Below are 22,568 nucleotides of genomic sequence, written 5' to 3' on the forward strand. Positions count from 1 at the left end.
TTTATCAACATAAACACATTTCTTCATATTTGGGCCAGAAGGAACATCAGATTAAAAAGAAAGATTGAATGTGGGAGAGACTGAAGCTGACACATTCATCCATCACCAGAGTCTGGATTTGAATCCCTATGCAGTTAGCCAGGTTATTGTGAATCAGGGGTGTTGTTCTGTGCTTTCAAGTCCTTTCTGATGTATGGAGGCTCTATCATGGAGTTTTCTTGGTAAGATTTATTCTGAGCGGGTTTGTTATTGCCTTCCTCTGAGGCTGAGAGAGTGTGAGTTGCCTATGAATGGTTCTCATGGTTGCTTCCTATGAGAGGGACGTATGATTCTCTCTGTGGGGCAGACCGATTGATATTGGCCAGTGGAAAGGAAGGTGAGTTTCATTACTGTTTGTTTTGAAATAACTTATCAAAATTCACAAACATTACCCTATTGAGACTGTTTTTCTAAAAATCAAGTGCCTCTCACAGAAAAACTGCCAAGTTTTCAGACAGTTTCTCCTGATTCAGCAAGGTGATTCCTATGTTAAGCATGCACTTAATTTACTATAGTAGATATGGACATTAGGACAGTCCAGCTTCCTGCACTGTCTTCCTTCATGGCAGAATGGGGTTGGATAGGATGGCCCTTGCATTATTTTCAAACTCCATTATTCTGTGAGATAATGGTGAACATTTATCTCAACTAGAGCCACCACAATCACAATACAGTACTATGAAAATCAACAGAATTGTATACAGTAGTTCATGCCTTCAGGTCATTTCTGATTTATATTGACCTCATCCCAGGGTTTTTTAGCCAGGTGTGTTCAGAAAGGGTTTTCTATTACTTTCCGCTGAGGCTGAGAGGGTGCAGCATGCCCAAGGTCACAGTGAGGATTTGAACCCATTTTTCCCCAGAGGCATAGTCAAAGATCAAATCTTTGCTGGCTCTCATTGAGAATAGTATATAATTGTATGCATATGTGTAATCTTATCACATTGGTGGCAGCGGGGACTTAACAATATTGAACTGAAGAATCTTTTCATAATGTTGAGCTCTGCACCAGTAGAAACTCTGATATGAATGTGACACAAAGCCTTTTCCTCCACAGAGCTCATAAATCAACTTACATTCATCTTGGCAACTGAACTGCAGGTGAAAGAACAATGGTGTGCAGGTTCTCTCATTACCCCAAACAAAAGGACAGCAAAGAAACGAAGTGGTATCAAATGTATGAATTTTCCTTCTGCAAACAAGACAGCAAAAGCTTGTGCGGTATTTCAACTACATATCTCAGCTACACAGGCATACCTTGATAGTTTTCATGCTCTTTTCCTGCTCCCGGAACAAAAGCTTGGAGTTCATCAAAACCCTGACTGTCCCAGTCAGAAAATGAATATTGTCATTTCATGGATCCAGTGCTAAACTGGGTTGTGGAGTTAATATTTATTTTGAAATATAGATATCTTGTTCTATAGCAGCAGCTCCCAGGGTGGCAGAGAAGTAAAGCAGCACAAACAGTTTAAATCTATTCCAGATTTAACACCTAAACATCCAATAAAAAATAAACAGCTATCTCATCCAAACTGAAAATGAAAACAGTTTTTTATCCCCTGCTATTCTTCAAGGCAGTAAATCTGAAATCGCTAAGCATCAGTTTGAATAGACAGATAGCAAGCATTTCTCCCTCCCATTAAGGCTAATGGCTTTAAAAGGTTCTCATTTTCTGTACTGACATAGCTACATGCCATCTAGTAAAAACGAAAGGTGTTAAACCATTTTTCAGGGGAAAGAAGATTGCTGTTGAGGAACCTTAAATGTGAGATCAGCTAACAAATGCTTAAGTTCGGAGGTAATTTTTCAGCACTTCTAGTACTCTACCATTTCAAAAGGTGGATGCCAACTGCAGTACAGCACTGCAACAAGTACCAGGCTATGTGTGTATTAAACACCAACACATGGCTCCTTGTGTCGTTATCACATGTGCACTTGTGGCATAAACTGAAATGTGAAAGCATGCAAAGCTCTGGAATTCCAGCAGTTTCTTCTCTCTGAAAGAGCGGATGGATTTGCATCTTCCAGTGCAGGACCGCAACAAGTTTACCAGAACACTTCTCCCCTCTCACACATTACATAGAAATACGGTGGTTCATTTTGCCAAAGGAAGAGGAAAGGATGCTTGGAAAGATTTTCAAAAAGATAGAAAAGCAGATGAATGAGGCAATAGAGAAGAGGCAGGGATGGTGATGGAAAAGACCAGAAGACACACGTACACATATGCACACAATGTTCCCACAAACCATATTACTTGGACCAGATCATATTTTCACATCAACACAACCTGACACATCACATCACATTGAGCAATCCCAAAAGCAATGCTCTTTTTCCCTCCCACTCCCCACAACTAAAAGGCATACCTTCTCTGCTTTGGCTTTCCTGGCATTTTGGACAAACCTGCGCCCCAGCTTCTTGGCATACCAGATGGAAGCAAACATCCTATCCAGCACTCAGGATTTGGGACTTGGGAAGGCAAGGCAATAAACTTCCACGAGAGAGGTCCAAGAAAGAACAAGAAAGTCCCCTTTTTTCACCCTTTGGCCACTGATTTGTTTGCCTAAGGCTTTTCGGTTCCACTTCTCGGATACTGGAAGGAGGGAGCCAGCAGGATGGGGGAAGATCTCCGGTGACCAGCCAGCAGGTATGTATTTAAATACTGCTTGCAGGAGGTCTTGGGTGAGGCATCTTTGCATCCAGCTCACATCCAGTCTGCTTAGTGGCTGTCTGCAGTTCTTTAGCAGTGACACCACAAACTACATGTGTGTGTCAGTGTGAAAGGATCTGCAGTAAACTAGTGGAGCTGAGAGCTCACCTCCTGCCTCTCGCCTGCTGAAATTTAACTCCTTGCTTCTGTTTCTGAGGATGCAGCGAAGGGATAGATCTACGTAACAAAAGCTCGAGTAGTGGTGGCGGCAGGGAGGACAGAGCTATGGGATTACAGCTGAAACAAACTATGGAATGACTTTTTCTTTTTAAAAATATATTCCTACAGCTTGCCCAAAAATTCAGGGCTGCTGCTATTTGAAACTCCAAATCTTACCATGATAATGATCATTCATTCATCCATTCATTCATCTTGCTCCTTTCCCCCCTCCCTCCCCTCAAATACTGGAACACAAAGAGGCTCACAGAAATTAAAGAAAATAGAATATAAACATTTGCAAAACATAACTAAACCGTTTAAAACAAAATCCAGTATAGACACAAGATAAAACAGGGCTCTATGAAAAGCCCTTGTAGGTAATTCCAAGAGCCTGTTGGAACAGGGGAAATGTCACTTGATGATAGAAGGATAATAAAATTATGCTGACCCTATCATAGGATTTATTTGGCCAATTTATTTAAAAAATGGCAAAAAGAAAGTTTGCACTTTGGATTTTTTTAAAAAAATGTTGTCAGTTGTATATGGTTGAAATGAAGGATGCAGAATCCATGGACCTGCATGGCCACCTCTACAGTGCCATGCTTCCAGTCTTCTGGGGAAAACGCCTCCACCACACTCTGCGGCAGAGAGTTCCACTGCCAAACAGCTCTCACAGTAAGGAAGTTCTTCCTAATGTTCAGGTGGAATCTCCATTCCTATAGGTTGAAGCCATTGTTCCACATCCTAGTCTCCAGCACAACAGAAAACAAGCCTGCTCCCTCCTCTCTATGACGTCCCCTCACATCTTGATACATGGTCCTCATCATGTCTCCTCTCAGCCCTCTCTTCTGCAGGCTAAACATGCCCAGCTCTTTCAGGGCTTGTTCTCCAGACCCTTGATCATTTGAGTCGCCTTCCTCTGGACACATTCCAGCTTGTCAATATCTCCCTTCAATACTGACATTTAGAATATCAAGGCAGATAACCCACAATATCTGCTTTGAACTGGATTATCTGAGTCAACACTGCCATATAGTCCAGTTCAATGTGGATTTTATACAGCTGTGAAAAAGTGGTCTTTGTTTCATTTTGGGGGGAAATTACCAAACATTGGATATTTCTTCATATTGAAGATGTAAATGAACTTAAGATTTTTTTTAAAAAAGATATGTGACTCAATCTCCTGAAATTTACAGAAACATCCATCCAAGGCTATAAGTGTTTAAGAATTCAGTGTGTGGATTTGAACAGTTGGTTTGTAATTATTTTTTAATATTTTCCTAAATTTGAAGAACATACCCTTAAGATGGAAAGATGATGGGCTGTAAAAAAATGAAATATGGCAGAAAAAGGAATGGACATGTTTAACTTTACCTATGAATATATTAGGAGTTGGAGCAGATACAAATTCCTCATACTTTCCTCATACAGGAACCTCTTACCTAACACACAAGTCAATATATATACACCACGAACTGGGAAGCCCTGGAACTTGAGCACTCTAACTGGAGGTCAGCTGTGACCAGCAGTGCTGTGGAATTTGAAGAGGCATGAATGGAGGGCGAAAGGGAGAAACGTGCCAAGAGGAAGGGGCATCAAGCCAACCCTGACGGGGACCGCTTTCCACCTGGAAACCGATGTCCTCACTGTGGAAGAACATGTGGGTCAAGAATAGGACTCCAGAGTCACCTACATACCCACCGCCAAGACACTACACTTGAAAGGCCATCATACTCAGACAATGAGGGATTACTTAAGTAAATAAGTAAATACCCCAAGACTGGATTGATGTGTTGCTTCCACTTTTCCACTTTTCCCAACCATTATGTTTTCACTAAAACAACAAACAACAGTGATAATAATAGACTGTCATTTTCTAGTACCATTATGAATTCATAACATAGAGGTATGGCTTTTTAAGTGTTCCGTATTCAGTAAGACTACATGGTATCACTGAAAGGCTCTGTAAATTCTTCCAGACCACCTTAAACTGATAACAGGTATATCAAGCAATTTACATCTTTTCAACTTCCAACTGCTCCCCCTCTATTCTGCCTTGGTCAGACCACACCTGAAATACTGTGTCCAATTTTGGGCACCACAGTTGAAGGGAGATGATGACAAGCTGGAAAGCGTCCAGAGGAGGGCGACTAAAATGATCAAGGGTCTGGAGAACAAGCCCTATGAGGAGCGGCTTAAAGAGCTGGGAATGTTTAGCCTGCAGAAGAGAAGGCTGAGAGGAGACATGATAGCCATGTACAAATATGTGAAGGGAAGTCATAGGGAGGAGGGAGCAAGCTTGTTTTCTGCTGCCCTGCAGACTAGGACACGGAACAATGGCTTCAAACTACAGGAGAGGAGATTCCACCTGAACATCAGGAAGAACTTCCTGACTGTGAGAGCTGTTCGACAGTGGAACTCTCTCCCCCGGGCCGTGGTGGAGGCTCCTTCTTTGGAGGCTTTTAAGCAGAGGCTGGATGGCCATCTGTCGGGGGTGCTTTGAATGCGATTTCCTGCTTCTTAGCGGGGGGTTGGACTGGATGGCCCATGCGGTCTCTTCCAACTTTACTATTCTATGATTCTATGATTCTATGGAGTACAGATAGGATGACATTCCCAGTTTCCTTCCCCCAGCAAGTGAGGTTGTGAACAGGAATCAGATCAGGGAGGGGGGTGGGCTTGATTCAGATTCTCAAAGTCTTTCTTACTGGTGAAACAGTCAACCTTATGGCTCATATAGCATCTAAACAGACCTTTACTCAATGTGGCTACTGGCATTAGTAATTCAGTAGAGCCCCAATGAATATGAGGTGCTGTAGGCTGTACTACGGAGGAATGAAATGACAAACAATTTTCTTTGTCTAATAAAACCCTGTAAAGTACATGGGGTCACCATACATCTACAGATGACATGAAGGCACATACATTATATAAACTAGGGTCAAAGGAGGTTGACAGAAGAAGATGACTACAATGATCAAAAGTGTGGAAGCCAAGCCCTATGAAGAGCAGGATAGGGAGCTGGGTATGTTTAGTATGGAGAAAAGAAGGTTCAGAAGGGACACAATAGTCCTGTTTAAGGTTTTTGAAAGGATATCATATTGAAGATGGAGCAAGCTTTTTTTCTATGGCTCCAGAGACCTGGACACAGAGCAATGGATTCAAACTGCAGGCAAAGAATATCCTGATGGCAAGAACCATTGAGTAGTGAGTGCCCCCAGGGGTTGAGAAAGGCGGGATGTAAATATGGTAAATAAAAATAAATAAAATATGGAAGTGGTGTAGTGGAATCTCATTCTCTTGAGGTTTTTCAACAGAGGCTGGATGGCCATCTATATGGATTGTTTGGATTGTGTGGTCTCCTCCAACTCTAGGATTCTAGAATTCTATTAACACTTTCTAGATGTGCATATACTCAGAAAATATATGGAAAATATGCACATTTGATACACATACAAAAAGAAAACATGCAAAAAGGATGTTTTTGTTCCATTTGTTAAAAAAAACAAACAAACCCCAGAATCAATGGCACCAAGGACCAGTTGGACACAGAAGTGGAAAAAGCGCAAGTTCATCAAAGCTGACTTTATAAATGGGCGTATCCTTAATGCCATTTCTTTTCAGATTGCGACAAAGACTCAGCTTTTTCAGCAACAGTTTGCTCTTCCATTCTGGCTAATTATGTGATTTGTCTGCTGTCAAAAGGCCGGTGATTATGGGTTGTGCTTGTTTTTGTCCTAACATTTTTTGCTGCTTTAGTTTTCGAATGCTTTGAGTTCATTTCTATTCTTAGTCGGTGCCTGTGGAGGCATCTCCTGGGCCACACAACCTGGTAGAAAAATGTGGATTGCGAGCCACTTTGATGTCTATTGGACAGGAAAGAATGTTAAATGTTTTGAGTGTAGTTAATATATTGTTGAAGGAAGAAAATGGTCTCCAAATACATGCAGCTTTGAGAGCAAAATCAGGTTATTATCCCTGCAAAAAGAATCCCCCCAAATTTACTACAGCCCCAAAACTTCTAGAATCGCAGTGACTTCAAACTTAAGTTGAACATTTAGAAATATTGTTTCTGCATGGGCCAAAAAAGGGCAGTCAAATCTATCAAGGAACAGTGAACACATCAAGCATCAGAATTCTAGATGTTAACTATTTTCAGTGTCACACTCTCTGCAACTCTCTGGATCTGTAATTGGTTAAATGAACAAACCCAACAGGTGATTCTCCCCAATGCTTCCTCTTCATCCTGGAAAGAAGTGACAGGTGAAGTGCCATAAGCAGGGTTCTGCCCTGGGCCCGGTTCTGTCCAACATCTTTATTAATGACTTAGATGAAGGGTTAGAAGGCGTGATCATAAAGTTTGCAGACAACACCAAATTGTGAGGGAGAGCTAATACTCCAGAAGACAGGAGCAGAATTCAAAACAGTCTTAACAGATTAGAGAATGAGCCAAAACTAACAAAATGAAGTTCAACAGGGACAAATGTAAGATACTTCACTTAGGCAGAAAAAATGAAAGCCAAAGATACAGAATGGGGGACGATGCCTGGCTCGACAGCAGTACGTGTGAAAAAGATCTTGGAGTCCTTGTGGACAACAAGTTGAACATGAGCCAACAATGTGAGGCAGCAGCTAAAAAAGCCAATGGGATTTTGGCCTGCATAAATAGTGTCTAGATCCAGGGAAGTCATGCTACCCCTCTATTCTGCCTTGGTCATACCACACATGGAATCACACTGTGTCCAATTCTAGGCACCACAATTGAAGGGAGATGTTGACAAGCTGGTATGTGTCCAGAGGAGGGCAACTAAAATGATCAAGGGTCTGGAGAACAAGTCCTATGAGGAGCAGCTTAAAGAGCTGGGCATATTTAGCCTGTAGAAGAGAAGGTTGAGGGGAGACATGATAGCAATGGATCAAGATGTGAGGGGGAGTCATAGGGAGGAGGGAGCAAGTTTGTTTTCTGCTGACCTGGAGACTAAGATGCAGAACAATGGGTTCAAACTTCAGGAAGGGCGACTCCACCGGAACATTAGGAAGAACTTCCTCACTGTGAGAGATGTTCAGCAGTGGAACTCTCTGCCTCAAAGTGTGGTGGAGGCCTCTTCTTTGGAGGCTTTTAAGCAGAGGCTGGATGGTCACCTGCCAGGGTGCTTGAATGTGTGTGTGTTTTTGTTTTTTTGTTTTTTGTTTTGTTTTTTTGGCTTCTTGGCAGGGGGTTGAACTGGATGGCCCATGAGGTCTCTTCCAACTTTATTATTCTATTATTCTATGAATTAATGCAGGTTGACACTACATTAACTGCCAAGGCTCAATGCTATGCAGTTATGGGAGTTTTCATTTAGTGGCGTATTAGCACTCTTTGCAGAGATGACTAAAACCTTTAAAAAACTACATCTTCTATGATTTCATAAAACTGAGCCATGGCAAATATAATGGTGTCAAACTGCACCAATTCTCCAATGTAAATGGACGCTTAGACAGCACTCTGTGTTGAATTAAAAATTGCTGAGGCCAAAGCCCTATGGTCCAAAATGGATGGAGCATCAGATGGTAAAACAAAAGGTGTGATGTGTTCGTTACTTGACAGTGAAGGCATCCATAACTTCAATGGACAACTAAAAAAGTGGTGACGGCAATGGGCACTGCCACTCACTGAATGGGCACAATCCTGCCGCCATCAGAAGAGCAGGTGGCATCTATGTAGCACCATATTCTCAGCCACCTCATCCTTAGCACTTTGGCTTCAAGGACCACCTGAGACCTAGGCATGGAAGAAATAGCCAATGATGCATTGTGTAGAGTCAATCTTCCTCAAGTTGCTGCATTATTACTATGCCGGTGGTGTTTTCCATTCTAATACTTGGATAGGATCTCGGCCTCAAAAGGCTTTGCATTTTTGGCATCACCTTCAAGTTGACAGCTCCTCACTCTCTGCATTAGCTCACAATTGACTAGTGCACTTTTGATGACTGCAAAGTGCTTACAAATGCAGGTTTGTATTCTCTCTTCTCTTAATGAAAGTGGACCACCTTTCTTTTCATTTATCACTTCTATTTGTTTTACTGCTCCTCTATTAAATAACACAACTATTTTTAAAAATGTGAGCATTCCCATTTTTTAAAGAAACAAATCTATGCTGATACTGAGTGACATCAGTTTTCAAGACATTCAGAAATATGTATTACTTCATTGGTGGGCAATGAGGAGTGCATTTACACCGTGCAGTTTGACACCACTTTAACTGCTTTGGCACAATGCTGTGTAATCCTGGGATTTGTAGTTTGTTGAAGTACCAGAATAGTTTGGCAGAGAAGGCCAAAGAGCCTTTAAAACTTCACCTCACATGATCCCAAAGAACTGAGCCAAGGCAGTTAAAGTGGTGTCAAAATGTGCAGATTCAGCCTAAGTCTGCGTGGGGTCAAGTCTTCACTGCTGGGCCATTCCAATGGGATAGAAGAATGCACCATACTTGAAAAGATACAACCTACCTGCATCTGGATTGGAGGAGACACTGATGTTCTGTACCTTCAACATTACTTTAAATTATGCTAACCCTATCATAGGATTTCTTTGGCCAGATATATTCAGAAGAGGTTCATTACTGCATTCTTCTTAAGCTGAAAGAGTCTAAATCAGTGGTTCTCAACCAGATATTTTGGCCTTCAACTCCCAGAAATCCTAGCAGCTGGTAAACTGGCTGGGATTTCTGGGAGCCAAAAGACCTAGGGATCCACAGGTTGAGAACCACTGGTCTAAATCGACCAAAGCCACCTCTGGGTTTCCATGACTGAGTGAAGATTTGATTCCCAGCCTTCCAGGATCCAAAATAAAACCACTAAACCACTGGCTTTCGTAGTAGCAGATATATCCATATGATTAATCCAAAAAGAAAAAATCAACAGCAGAAGACTGGAAGGAAAAATGGTGCCAACTATGCAGCAGCCCAGGAAAACGAAGCCACAAATCATGATCTTAAGCAGGCTGGGGAAGATTAGGTGACAAAGAACCCGCTTTTCATTGAAGGTGGCAGGATGTGTATGTGAATGTATATTCCACAAAAAATATTGACTTTGTACTGAAGAGAAATGAAGCAGCCCACAGGTTTAAATCAACTGGACATTTTAATGGCTGACGCAGAGGACAAAATAGTGCCGCCTCCCCATTGTGATTCCATATACACACATAAACTGGACTAGCTCTTGAATCCTTCTTTAACAATTGAGACCAGGCAGTGTCCTCCATTAAACCAGAGTTGGGTTGACTTTCCTCATTGATCTTCATGGGGAGAGAAAGGCTCTCAAAGCAAGAATACAGCTCCGAAAGAAAGTGAATGTTTATGTATTTCCTCTTCTTTTAGTAGACTTGGTAGGTTTTTTTTTACTCAGCTCAACTGTGGTTTAGGTTTAAGATATTTTGATTAATTATATCACCAGGAGTCATCACTTGTAACACCACCACGACCCACACATTGTGACATCTTGAACGTCACCCTTAGGTCTCAGGGTTTGGTCCTGAAATCTCAGGGTCTGGGATAGTCCTGACCAGGGACCTTTTCACACTGATTGCCAGAACCATGGTATATTACAGGAAACCGTACTTTAAGCTTTGTTAGAGTGAAATGTTAGATCAAGTTATGCTGTTGGGTGTTTGCAACTGTGTGTTTCTGGCAGAGCATTCCAGCAGTGCATGGGTTAATCACAAGACAGCTTGATTGATTGCCCACAGGACCAATAGGTCAGGGCTTCCGTTTGAACTGTCTGACCGGAACTTTCATCATGAACTGAGGAATGCAGGAGGTGCCTGCTTGTACTGATAACACCCTTGGCGAGCGGAGAAGACGCCCATGTGTCCAGAGAGTTATGGCTTTGAGTAATTGTATATAACTTGTAAATAAAGCAATTAGACCTGCTGAGATCAGCAGTAAAACAATGACTGAGCTGTCCTTTTCTTGGTGCCACTTTTGCTGCTGCATCAAGTGGTCCTTCAGGTGAGCAGAGAGAACTGACTCATCAAAACAGTCAGGGTGGCGGACTATCGATTTATCGCCCTATCCCCAGCCCCTGTCAAGCTTGCCATTCATCCTGTTACAAACTCTGTCTTTCCATCATACTTGTTTGCCTTTTTGTCTTTTCCCTATAGTTTCCTGAATCCAGTGCAATCACATGTGTTTCCCCTTTCTTTTCTCTCTTCCAGTGTTGATTGCATTCCTCCACATCCTTTTTTAAAAAGTTGAAGGAAAAGAAATCCTGGCAGAGCAGGAAAGGGAAGAGAAGGTGCGGAAAGAGAACAGGTAGCAAGGGACTACCTGGACTCGGTGATGTTGACACCACCTGGCTCCCCAACCCACCTGCCATCTGCCCATTCATCTGCTCTTTCCGCACCTCCTGCCACTCACTCCTGGCTACACCTCCCTCCAAAGCCAGTGCTCCTCTGGGAACCAACTGTGAGGCAAACAACAGGACTACCCTCATCCTTCTCGCTGGCTGGAAGGAACAAGGGGCCAGCTAGTTTCTTCCTGGGAAACCTAACTCATTGCTCTGAGACAAGACTGGCTAATAGCAAAGAAGAGAGAAATGAGGTCTCCCTGGGAAACAAGGTTTCCACTCTCCCTTCCTACCTGCCTTTTAAGGGTCTAAAGTCCAGCCATTCAGTCTACTTCACCTTACTATGAAACAGCACAGAAGAATTAGATGCTTTGCATCAGACATGTTTTTCACCTAATTTACCAATCTGAGGCACGGTTGGAGCTCTCAATATGATTTCTCTCCTGTTGATGTGAAAACTACAGTTTTTACAACTACTCTCCATTTCAAGGATGAGAGGCAACAAATGACCACTGGAAGTGGGGCAACGTCATGTGATGAGATCAGTCCCTCTACATCAGTGGTTCTCCACCTGTGGGTCCCCAGATATTTTGGCCTACAACTCCCACAAATCTCAGCCAGTTTACCAGCTGTTAGGATTTCTGCGAGTTGAACATCTGGGAACCCACAGGTTGAGAACCGCTACTCTACATCCTTCAAATGAGTATAGAATGCAAAACTGCTGAAAAAATGTCTATGTGATGAGGTCCTTGCTAATCCTAAAGCAGGACACAAGTGTAGCAGATGTAAGGCATATCATGTATTTTATAAAACTCCAACAAAATGGCAACTGGACTGCAACTGCTGCACTCCAATATCTACCTTCTAGTGTGTTGTCTCACTCTACCTAATAAAACACTGAAAAAAAAAACCCATATATGATAAAACATGGTCCAGATTAAAGCTAGGTTGAACAATCATCTTCCATATTAGCTATCTAGAAAATTGGAAGAGACACTTATTAGCTTTTAGGAGTACACAGATCCATAAAACAGTGCAGGCCAACTGCTGGAGCATTTTATGAATCTTTTATGGGAGGGGAGAGAGTGATAATTATTTCCTATGTTTGAGACCATATGGCTTCTTTAATTTTATAAGGACATGCTTGAAACACCAGAGTTTCCACTCCCACCCAGGAGAAGTTCTCACAATGTAGCATTATTTATTGGACATCTGTGAAAGGTGGCATTTGATGCAGAGAAAGGAGGATATGGTGGTGGGAATTGGTAGGTAGCCAAATTGCTATTCTGTGAGACATAGCAAGCCTGGTTCTATCATTCAAAATTGGAAAATACTGCATCCAGGTGTACATGTTATGTAGTATAGCTTAGTCATTTAAAATCGCCCCCTCCAAAAGCAGACAATCCTAGTATGCAGAAGCTATATGATACTGTGTCTAATTTCCACTAACATTTATTAATAGTACTAAAATTTTATTTGTTCCCCAATTATTTTCAAATTGATTTTGTAGCGTTATGTAAAAATCGGCATATCTACATTGTACCATTGTGTATAAATCTGAATACCTACATTGCCCTGACACAGACACATTTTTATGTGGCTATGAAAATTAGTTTGTTATGTGGGAGGGGGAGGGGGATTATTACCTTCATAGAAAAATCAATGTGGGTTTTTGGAAAAATTATCATTTTTTTCTTCCAAGTCCTGTCTTTGCACTCACACTTTTTTTTCATGCAAATATGTATTTTAGAAATAGGCATGCTTTTTTAAAGCTCAAGGCAGTTGTTCTTTTCATCAAATCCCCAAGAAGTTTTGCACACACACACACACACACACACACATACACACACACAAAGACACGGCTATCAGGAAACATTGGTTTTTTTGCACAACATGTTTTGTACAAAAACTCAAATTTCATGCAAAAATAATATTAATGCACAGAATAATTTCCAAAACACAGAGGATTAGATGGAATCTGCACACAGTGCACACCATTCTGCTATTCCTCCCAACCAGACTGAGTTTCAAGTAACCAGTTTTTCATCTTGGAAACAAATAATTTTGAATATTGTTTCCATCCCTAATTGTGTAAAGCAGTGGTTCTCAACCTGTGGGTCCAAAGATGTTTTGACCTACAGCTCCCAGAAATCCTAATAGATGGCAAACTGGATGGGATTTCTGGGAGTTGTAGGCCAAATGACCTAGAGATTCACAGGTTGAGAACCACTTGTGTAAAGAATGTGGTTTCTAAGAAAGATATCAGTGTGTTAGGGGCTGTAGTCAGCTAGCTTTCATACCAAGATTATGTTTTCATTTTCTCAACAAAAGTATGTACAGTAGAGTCTCACTTATCCAAGCTAAACGGGCTGACAGAAGCTTGGATAAGTGAATATCTTGGATAATAAGGAGGGATTAAGGAGAAGCCTATTAAACATCAAATTAGGTTATGATTTTACAAATTAAGCACCAAAACATCATGTTTTACAACAAATTTGACAGAAAAAGTAGTTCAATACGCAGTAATGTTATGTTGTAATTACTGTATTTATGAATTCAGCACGAAAATATCACGATATATTGAAAACATTGACTACAAAAATGGCTTCATTCGTTTCATTTCTCCCTTGGGATTTAAGACAATTCTATGTTGAATAACAGCATCATGGAGTTTGAAGGGGCCTTATGGACCATCATGTCTGACTCCTTGCTCAATGCAGGACCTCCAGCTAGAGCAGTGGTTCTCAACCTGTGGGTCCCCAGGTGCTTTGGCCTACAACTCCCAGAAATCCCAGCCAGTTTACCAGCCATTAGAATTTCTGGGGGTTGAAGGCCAAAACATCAGGGGACCCACAGGTTGAGAACCACTGAGCTAGAGGATTGTCAGCAGGTTGCTCTCTCGCTTCTGTTTGGAAACATCCACAGAGATCCCATCAACTCTTTAGGGAAGTCATTCCATAGCCAAATCATGCTTACTGTCAAGAAGGTCTTTCAAATGTTTCACCAAAATCTACTATGCTTTAACTTTAAAACCTGTTTCTACTATCTGGGAAAGCAGAGAAGAAGGTGATGGAGAAAGGGGAAGTAGAAAGAAAAAGGGAGAGGATGAAGAAAGAGAGCAAGAGATAAAAGTCTAAGGGTTTTCCTAGCCATACAATGCTGGCACTTCTGTTGGTAATAAAAGAAACTGTGGATTCCCACAAACATTTTGATAGAATGGCATAAACACTGAAAATATATGCATATGTTAAATTACTCTGCAAATACAGTTAGCCTTCCGTATCCACAGATTCTGCATTCACTGATTCAACCATCCACATCTTGGAAAAAAAAATTTAATCCATAAAGCACACCTTGAATTTGCCATTTTACAAAAGGGGCACAATTTTACTACAACATTGCATATAATGCGACTTGAACATCCATGGATTTTGATATCCACAAAGGTCCTGGAATCAAACCTCAGAAAATGACAAGGGCCTGTTGTATAAATCTTCTTTTGATTCATATGGGTTTCATAGTGAAGCTACCATATATACGTGAGTATAAGCTAAGTTTTTCAGTCCTTTTTAGGGCTGAAAAGGCCCCCCTTGGCTTATACTCAAGTGAGGGCCCTGGCCTGCTTATATTTGGATCTGCTTAAACTTGAGTATATAGGTAATCAGAATTGGATAGGAGTTTAATAAGAGTCTTATCTTATTAAAATCTTATTATCTTAAATTACACTTTTATGTAAATATTCAAAACATTTAATGTAACGATGCCTTCAGTAATGTAATTTTATAAGTATCTATTTTTTTTGAAATTTATCAGTAGTTACTGTTTTCCCAGTTTTTTTATGGTAAAATTAGGTGCCTCGGCTTATATTGAAGTAGGCTTATACTTGAGTATATACGGTATATCATATATCACCTCCTGGGATTTCCACAAGAAATAAAAATGGCATCCTGGGATTTTTCCTACTACAGATATCTTTCAATTCTTACCCCCTCCCCATTTTATTCTCTCTCTATCTTTTAAAAAAGAACAATGCATATTAGAGGTATCATCATTTTACTCCCCTCCCTCCCATATTAGAAGTATCCCCAAGCAGCCTCTTCCTTATCAGGAGCTTTCTCTAGACACAACAACCGCTCAACTTGCCAAGGTCAGTAGGTTCCTCACCACACCTCCTGGCGACTCTCCCCAATGGCGGCGACTCCCCCCGTTCGGCAATCCCTTCGGCTCCACGGCTCCACGGTCTGCAAGCAGCGTTTTTTTTTTTTTTTTTTTTCCCCCTTTAAAGCAGAGGCTTCGGGAAAAAAAAAGGAGGGTGCAAACCCCTGCTCCTCTCCCTATCTCAATTTAGCAATGTCCTAGGGTCTAGTGCTGACGTTATGCTTTTATAAACCTCTTGCAGTTTGTCTGTACATTTAATTCAAATCCGAACCCATCCAGATATTATTATTTAATTGTTTAGTTGATATCCTCTTGGATGGCCAGAGAGAGAGGAATAGCCAATGTTGCTAATGCTGTAGTCAGTCGATTTCTTTAAAGGAAGACCAAGAGCCAAATAAATCTCAGTTGAAAACTTACGTTTTCTGGTTTCCGGGTCCCCCAGTACCGGAAAATTTTCTTTCAATCATTCATTCTTTCTATCTTTGCGGCGAGCGCGGCAGGCAGCTTGTGCGGCAGGCGGACCCCCGCTTCTCGTGCCGGGTCTAGCCACGTCCTAGAACTCCCAGACCCACTCAACCCTTCACCCTTGAGGGGTGGACGGTCACTGGGGCCATTGGGAGAACACCTCGGACTTTGCAGCTCCCCCCGTGTCGATCCGCGGCGGGGAGACGAGCGCTCGGCTCGATCAGACCCAGCAACGGGCGGATCATCAAGAGCTTCGATGAACCGTGTCTGTCGCCATAGTGCGCTCACCCGGAGGCTAGTCTCGTGAGAGCTGGGGAGTAGTCCGCAGCCCGAGCGGGCCTACGCAACAAACCGGAAGGAAACCCGGGGGAGCCGGAAAAGAAGAGACACACACCAACAAGTGCGACACCCAAGGAACAAGAAGGCACTCTCTCAGGTTCCGCAGCGTGCGCAGGAAATTGAAGGACGGACGTAAAGTAAGAAGTAAGAAAACAATAAACAAAATACGGAATAGTCTGTAAAAAGTCTAAAGGCTTACAAGGCTTACAAGGGCAACTTGAGAATTCCTAGTAAATGAGCTAAGGAAAATTTAGTAAGGGATTTTGAGAGACAGTTTTGGAAGACGGGTTCAATAGTATATTTAAGTATCTGGAAAGGAGACGCAAGTGGCACCTGTACTTGTGACTAGACATATAGAAACTATATAACAGAGGTCTTTATAAACTATATATATATATATATTGGGAGCATATTGTATAATAACTGACTTGATGATTTGTACTGTTCTTTGACTAAGTATAAAGGGTGCGACCAGCGGAAAATTGAAACTATTAATACAATGACTTCATTGAAAGGAAGAACAGATAAAGACTGGAGGGACCTGAAAGTTCCAGCAAGAAGAAACTCAGTCTCCGCGATGGAGGAAGTTAATCTCCGGGACCTTCTTAGAGAGATCCAGAGTGTCTCGGGGAAACAAGACATAATCCAAAAAGAAGTTCAGGCAATCGCAACCAAACAGGATATTCAACATAAGCAATTCCAGGAGGAAATGGCTGAACTTAAAAGGGAATTGAGAGAGGAATTGGGTTCTTTGAAGGAGGAGATCCAAAAAAATGCAGACGAGATTCAAGATTTAAAAACAGAAAGCATAAAGGCAGAGAAAATGAATAACAAACTGCAAAGGAAAGTGGAATCGATAGAGGCGAGAAGCAGTAGGTTGGAAAAAATGCAAGAAAGGATTGAAACAAATGAGTCAGAATACCAACTCAGACTCCGTAATGTCCATGAAGAACAAAAAGAGAATATTAAAACTATAATATCACAATTGATTGCAAGGCTAATGGACTGCCAGGAGAAAGAAGTAGATTTGCAAATTGATAAGGTCTATCGTATAAACACTAACTTTGCTAGAAAGAATAAAGTAGCGAGGGACGTAATTGTACACTTTGTCAGAAAGAGTTTCAGAAATGAAGTTCTGCAAAACAACAGAACCAAGATTATGACATATAATGATAAAAAGGTAGTTATCCTTAGGGAATTCCCCTTGTCAGTATTGAACAGACGAAGGAAATATTTTTTTCTCACGGACGAACTGAAACGATTGCAGATAAGATTTCGATGGGAAAAATACGAAGGCATCATGCTAACATATAACGGTGAAAGGACCTGGATTACGTCGGAAGAGAAAGCGGATGAGTTTTACAGAAAGCTAAAAAAAGATCTAGCCCAGATACAAACGCCACAATCGGCTGGAAAGGGGAAAAACCCTAAGGGTTCAAAAAAAAGGAGATTCGAGTCTCCAAAGGAAGACTGCACCACTTCGACGTCGACTCGGATAGCCAAAGAAGATGAAGCGAGCAGACTATCGGATAAAGAGGAGGAGGAAGATGAAGAACTTTTAAATGAGTGATTTCAAACAATCAATAAAATTATTTTCAAACAATATTAACGGTTTGAATGTCCCCAGTAAGAGAAAGAGAGCGTTTAACTATTTAATACATAACAACTTTAATATCATTGGTTTGCAAGAAGTCCACATCTCCCAAAAACATTATAAATATCTAATAAATAAAAAATTAGGAAAAGAATACTTCTCCCTAGACAGGAAAAAAAAAAGGGGAGTAGTTATATATGTAGATGAAAAATTTAAATCAGAATTAGCATTTAAAGATCAGGAAGGCAGAATAATAGCGACAAAGATCAACACAGGTTTTGAAACAATATTACTATGCAATATCTATGTACCAAATGGACCAAAAAGGAAGTTTGTGAAATCGCTGAGACAGTATATCGCCCAGAGTAATTTTGATCATATGATTTTAATGGGTGATTTCAATGGTATAATTGATAAGAATTTGGACAAATCAAATGTACAAAAGAGAAAGGAAAACAACTCACTCCCACAAAATCTTATGGCATTCAAAAAAGAGTATGACTTGCAGGATATATGGAGAATTAGAAACCCAAGTCAGAAGGATTATACCCATTTTTCAAACAGGCATAAATCCTGGTCTAGGATCGATATGATTTGGGTATCAAAAACATTGGCTACGAAAATTAATGATTTAAAGATCATGTCCAGAGATTTGTCAGACCATAGCCCATTAATTATGGAAATAAATGTAAGGAGTACTACTAAAAAATGGAGATTAAATGACAATATGATTAAAAAGGAACAAGATATTATTAAATTGAGAGAAATGACCAAAGAATATTTTAAGTTCAATGACACGCCGGAGATAACACCTAAAATTATATGGGATTCCTACAAGGCGGTGGCCAGAGGATTTTTTATCCAACAAAAAGCAATACAAAATAAACATAAATATCAAAGATTAAAAGAACTACAAACAGAGATCGATAGTAAAGAGAGGGAATTAAAAATTAACCCAGGAAACGAGAAAATTGTTAAACAATTAGGGATGTTAAAAAATCAAAAGAAAAATTGGGATCTAGACAAATTAGCAAATCAGATAAAATGGACAAAACAGTATGGATATGAAAATGCCAATAAGCCGGGAAAATGGCTATCAAGACTAATTAGAAAAAAAAGGGAAGCGCAACAAATATCACAAATCAAATTAAAAGATAGAGAGATAAATACTGATAAGGAGATAAGAGAGGAATTTAAAAAATACTATAAAGAATTATATGACAAGGATCAAATTAGCCAAGATGACATAGTAGAATATCTATGCCAACAAAAATTACAGAAGATTACAGATGAACAGAGGTTAAATTTAAATAAGGTAATAGATATCGACGAAATTAAAAAGGCAATAAGGGATCTAGATGCAAACAAAGCGCCAGGCCCCGATGGGTTCATTGCAGGCTTCTACAAAATTGAGCAGGACGTTGTCCTTCAACATTTAAAAAAAATAATGAACCTGGCCCTAACTGATAAGACCATACCAGATACTTGGAAAGAAGCTGAAATCATAATGATACATAAAGAGGGGAAAGACCCGAGGGATGTAAGAAACTATCGACCAATCTCCCTGTTAAATACAGATTATAAAATTTTTACAAAAATATTAGCGAATAGACTAACAGAATTTCTACAGACATGGATTGAAGAAGACCAGACGGGGTTTTTACCAAATCGTAGTACAAAAGACAATGTTAGAATTATTGTAGATGCCATTGAATATTATGATCAGAACTGCCAAAAAGAGGTCGGCTTTCTATCGCTGGATGCGGAGAAAGCCTTCGATAAACTTAATTGGGACTTTGTAAAACTGTTATTAAAAGAATTAGATTTTGGAACGCAATTCATAAATGGAATACAATCGATTTATAATCAACAAAAAGCAAAATTAAGGATCAATGGCGAAACAACAGAAGAATTTGAAATAAAGAAGGGCACCAGGCAAGGCTGCCCGTTATCCCCTCTGATTTTCATTTTGGCAATAGAGGTACTCCTAAGATCAATTAGGAAGGATCCAAACTTAAAAGGCATCAAAATTGATAAACAAGAAATTAAAATACGGGCATTTGCGGACAATTTAATATGTATAGTAGAAAACCCAAAATCTAAATTAAAAGACTGGTTAGAAAAAATTGAAAAATTTGGTAAATTAGCGGGAGTGAGTATAAATAAAGACAAAACGGTGATCCTGACAAAGAATATTTCCTTAAAAGATCAAGAAGAAATAAAGAGGATATCAGGCTTAGAAACAGTAAAAAAAATTAGGTACCTGGGAATTTGGATTGGAGTCAAAAATAATCAACTGTTGGAACTAAATTATAGTAAAAAATGGAAAGAAATTAAAAAAGATTTAGAAAACTGGAAGGATTTGAATCTGTCTTTATTAGGAAGAATTGCGACTGTCAAAATGAACATTTTACCTAAATTACTTTATTTATTTCGGAATATACCTATTATTAGAAATATGAAGCTAATCAATGGCTGGAATAAGGAAATAAGTAGATTTATATGGAAAAACAAAAAACCCAGAATCAAATTAGCAACAATGATCACCCCAAAATCAAAAGGTGGATTCGGCCTCCCAGATTTCAAACTATACCATGAAGCCTGTACACTAGACTGGATTATGGAATGGGCAAAACTAGAAAAAATCAAAATTTTAACATTGGAAGGTTACGACCTAAGAAAAGGTTGGCACAGCTACTTATGGTGTGACCAATTTAAAATGGAAAAAAATTTCGGAAATCATTTTATTAGATCATCCCTAATCAAAACATGGATAAAATACAAAAGATATTTTTATGGGAAAACCCCACTCTGGTTCTCACCCTTAGAAGCACATCAAAGAAGACTTCTTGGGTGGAATAACTGGCCGACATATAGGGAAATCCTAAAGAAACCCCTTAGAACAGAAGAAACACCTCAAATTGAGGAATTAAAGGAACTCCAAAAAGGATATAACAACGTATCTTGGTATCAGTATTTACAGATAAAGGAGAGTTTTAAAAAAGATAAAGAAGTAGGATTTAACATATGTAACGGATTCTGGGACAACATTCTTTTAAGGAAAAAAAAAGTCATAACACTACTATATAATAAATTATTAGATTGGGCAACAGAATGTGAAATAGTCAAAGAATCAATGCTAAAATGGTCAAGGGATGTAGGTCGACCGATCTTAATGGATGAATGGGAAACAATCTGGAATGAGAAAATTAAATACTGCCTAGCAACCGATCTCAAAGAAAATTGGCTAAAAACAATACACAGGTGGTACCTAACACCAAAAAAAATAGGGTATATGTTCCAGAATATAGACAATAAATGTTGGAGATGCAAAGAACAAGTCGGCTCATACCATCATATGTGGTGGAGCTGTAAGAATATTAAAAAATATTGGAAAGTAATTAGAGAGGAATGTGGAAAAATTTTAAAAACCAAATTTGAATGTAAGCCAGAAATATTTCTATTAGGTTTATCCCCTATATTAGATAACAAGAGGAAAGATACAATGGAAAATAGGAAGAATGCTGAGAAAATCTTCACTTTTTTAGTAACCGCAGCTAGACTAGTAATAGCGAGATATTGGAAAGGAACAATTATCCCAACTAAAGAAATGTGGCTGGAAAAAGTAACAGAGATTAAGAATATGGATAAATTGACCTACATGGTCAAAAAGAATACCGGACGCGCCATGAAGGAAACGGATTGGTCAGACTTTGAAAAGTACCTACAAGAAGAATTAAGAAGGTGATGAATAAACAGACTGAACAGGAAGACAGAAGAGTGGAAGTCTACCCCCCCCCTCCCTAGATAGATAACCTTTCCCAGCTCTTTCCCTCTCCCTTCTTCCCTGACAACCCTCCCCATATCCGCCCCATCGTCTCGATGAGACTCCTATCCCCACCCAATATCCTTCCCACCCATATCAACCCTATTCTTTTCCTTTAGTTCCCAACTGAATGTACTAAAATTCAATAAAAAATATTTTTTAAAAAAAGAAGTATCCCCAAGCAGGACTTCTACACAGGGACATTACAAGATGTACTGTCTTGGACACTCCCGGATAAACTGTGCAATTTTGCAAAGGAATTAAAAATCATCCTGGATCATTGTAAGGACAATGAGGTGTGTACTTGTGAAACCACCACAAGCAGCAAGAAGAGATGACTCAGAGGCAATTACATTTTTACACATGATTCTCCACCATGAAGAAATGCTACTTGTAATCAAAATGCACTGTGTTTAAAATACATTCAATACATTTTCTAGAATGTGTTCAAAAGCTATAATTTCTAAACCAAATTTGTGTGTTTGTGTGGGTTTTTTTAAAGAAGTAATTTGCTTGTAGACTTCAATACAGTTCCACTCTACCTCAAGATTCCATATGAAGAAAAGAATGGACTTACTCAACTCAATAAAAATCATGTCATTCGGTGTAATGGTTTCAGTGTTGGACTATGACTCTGGAGATCCAGGTTCAGTTGTCCACTTGGCCATGGAAACAAGTCATACTTGGACAAGTCATACACTCTCAGCCTTTGGAAACTGTGATAGGGTCACCATAAGTCACAAACTGGGAATAACTTGAAGGCACACAACAATGAAATCTGCCTTTCCTTTTCCATTGTTCAGTAAGGTTGTTGTATGTTTTCCGAGCTGCATGGTCGTACAGCCCGGAAAACATACAACAACCCTGTGATCCCAGCCATGAAAGCCTTCCACAACACATTGTTCAATACTTCCCTCTTATTGACAGTGGCAAAAGTAAGATAAAATTGGT

The 22,568-nt window shown here is 39.9% G+C and overlaps 1 protein-coding gene across 21 annotated transcripts in view; it reads right to left on the reverse strand.

Moving 5' to 3' along the window:
* Positions 1-22,568, reverse strand: part of dlg2 (discs large MAGUK scaffold protein 2) — a 1,295,060-nt gene that overhangs the window by 539,061 nt on the left and 733,431 nt on the right. For 2 of the 21 annotated variants that reach the window (XM_062977100.1, XM_008108154.3), the window contains exon 1: positions 2,406-2,542. The exons of the other annotated variants lie outside the window; for them this stretch is intronic. In XM_062977100.1, the coding sequence (XP_062833170.1) occupies positions 2,406-2,483 (78 nt within the window). In that variant the 5' untranslated portion in view covers positions 2,484-2,542. Of the gene's footprint in view, positions 1-2,405; positions 2,543-22,568 lie in introns of those variants that run through there. 21 annotated transcript variants of the gene reach the window in all.

This window comes from Anolis carolinensis, chromosome 3 (genome assembly GCF_035594765.1).
Source record: "Anolis carolinensis isolate JA03-04 chromosome 3, rAnoCar3.1.pri, whole genome shotgun sequence".
In the NCBI taxonomy this organism is placed as follows: Eukaryota; Metazoa; Chordata; class Lepidosauria; order Squamata; family Dactyloidae; genus Anolis; species Anolis carolinensis.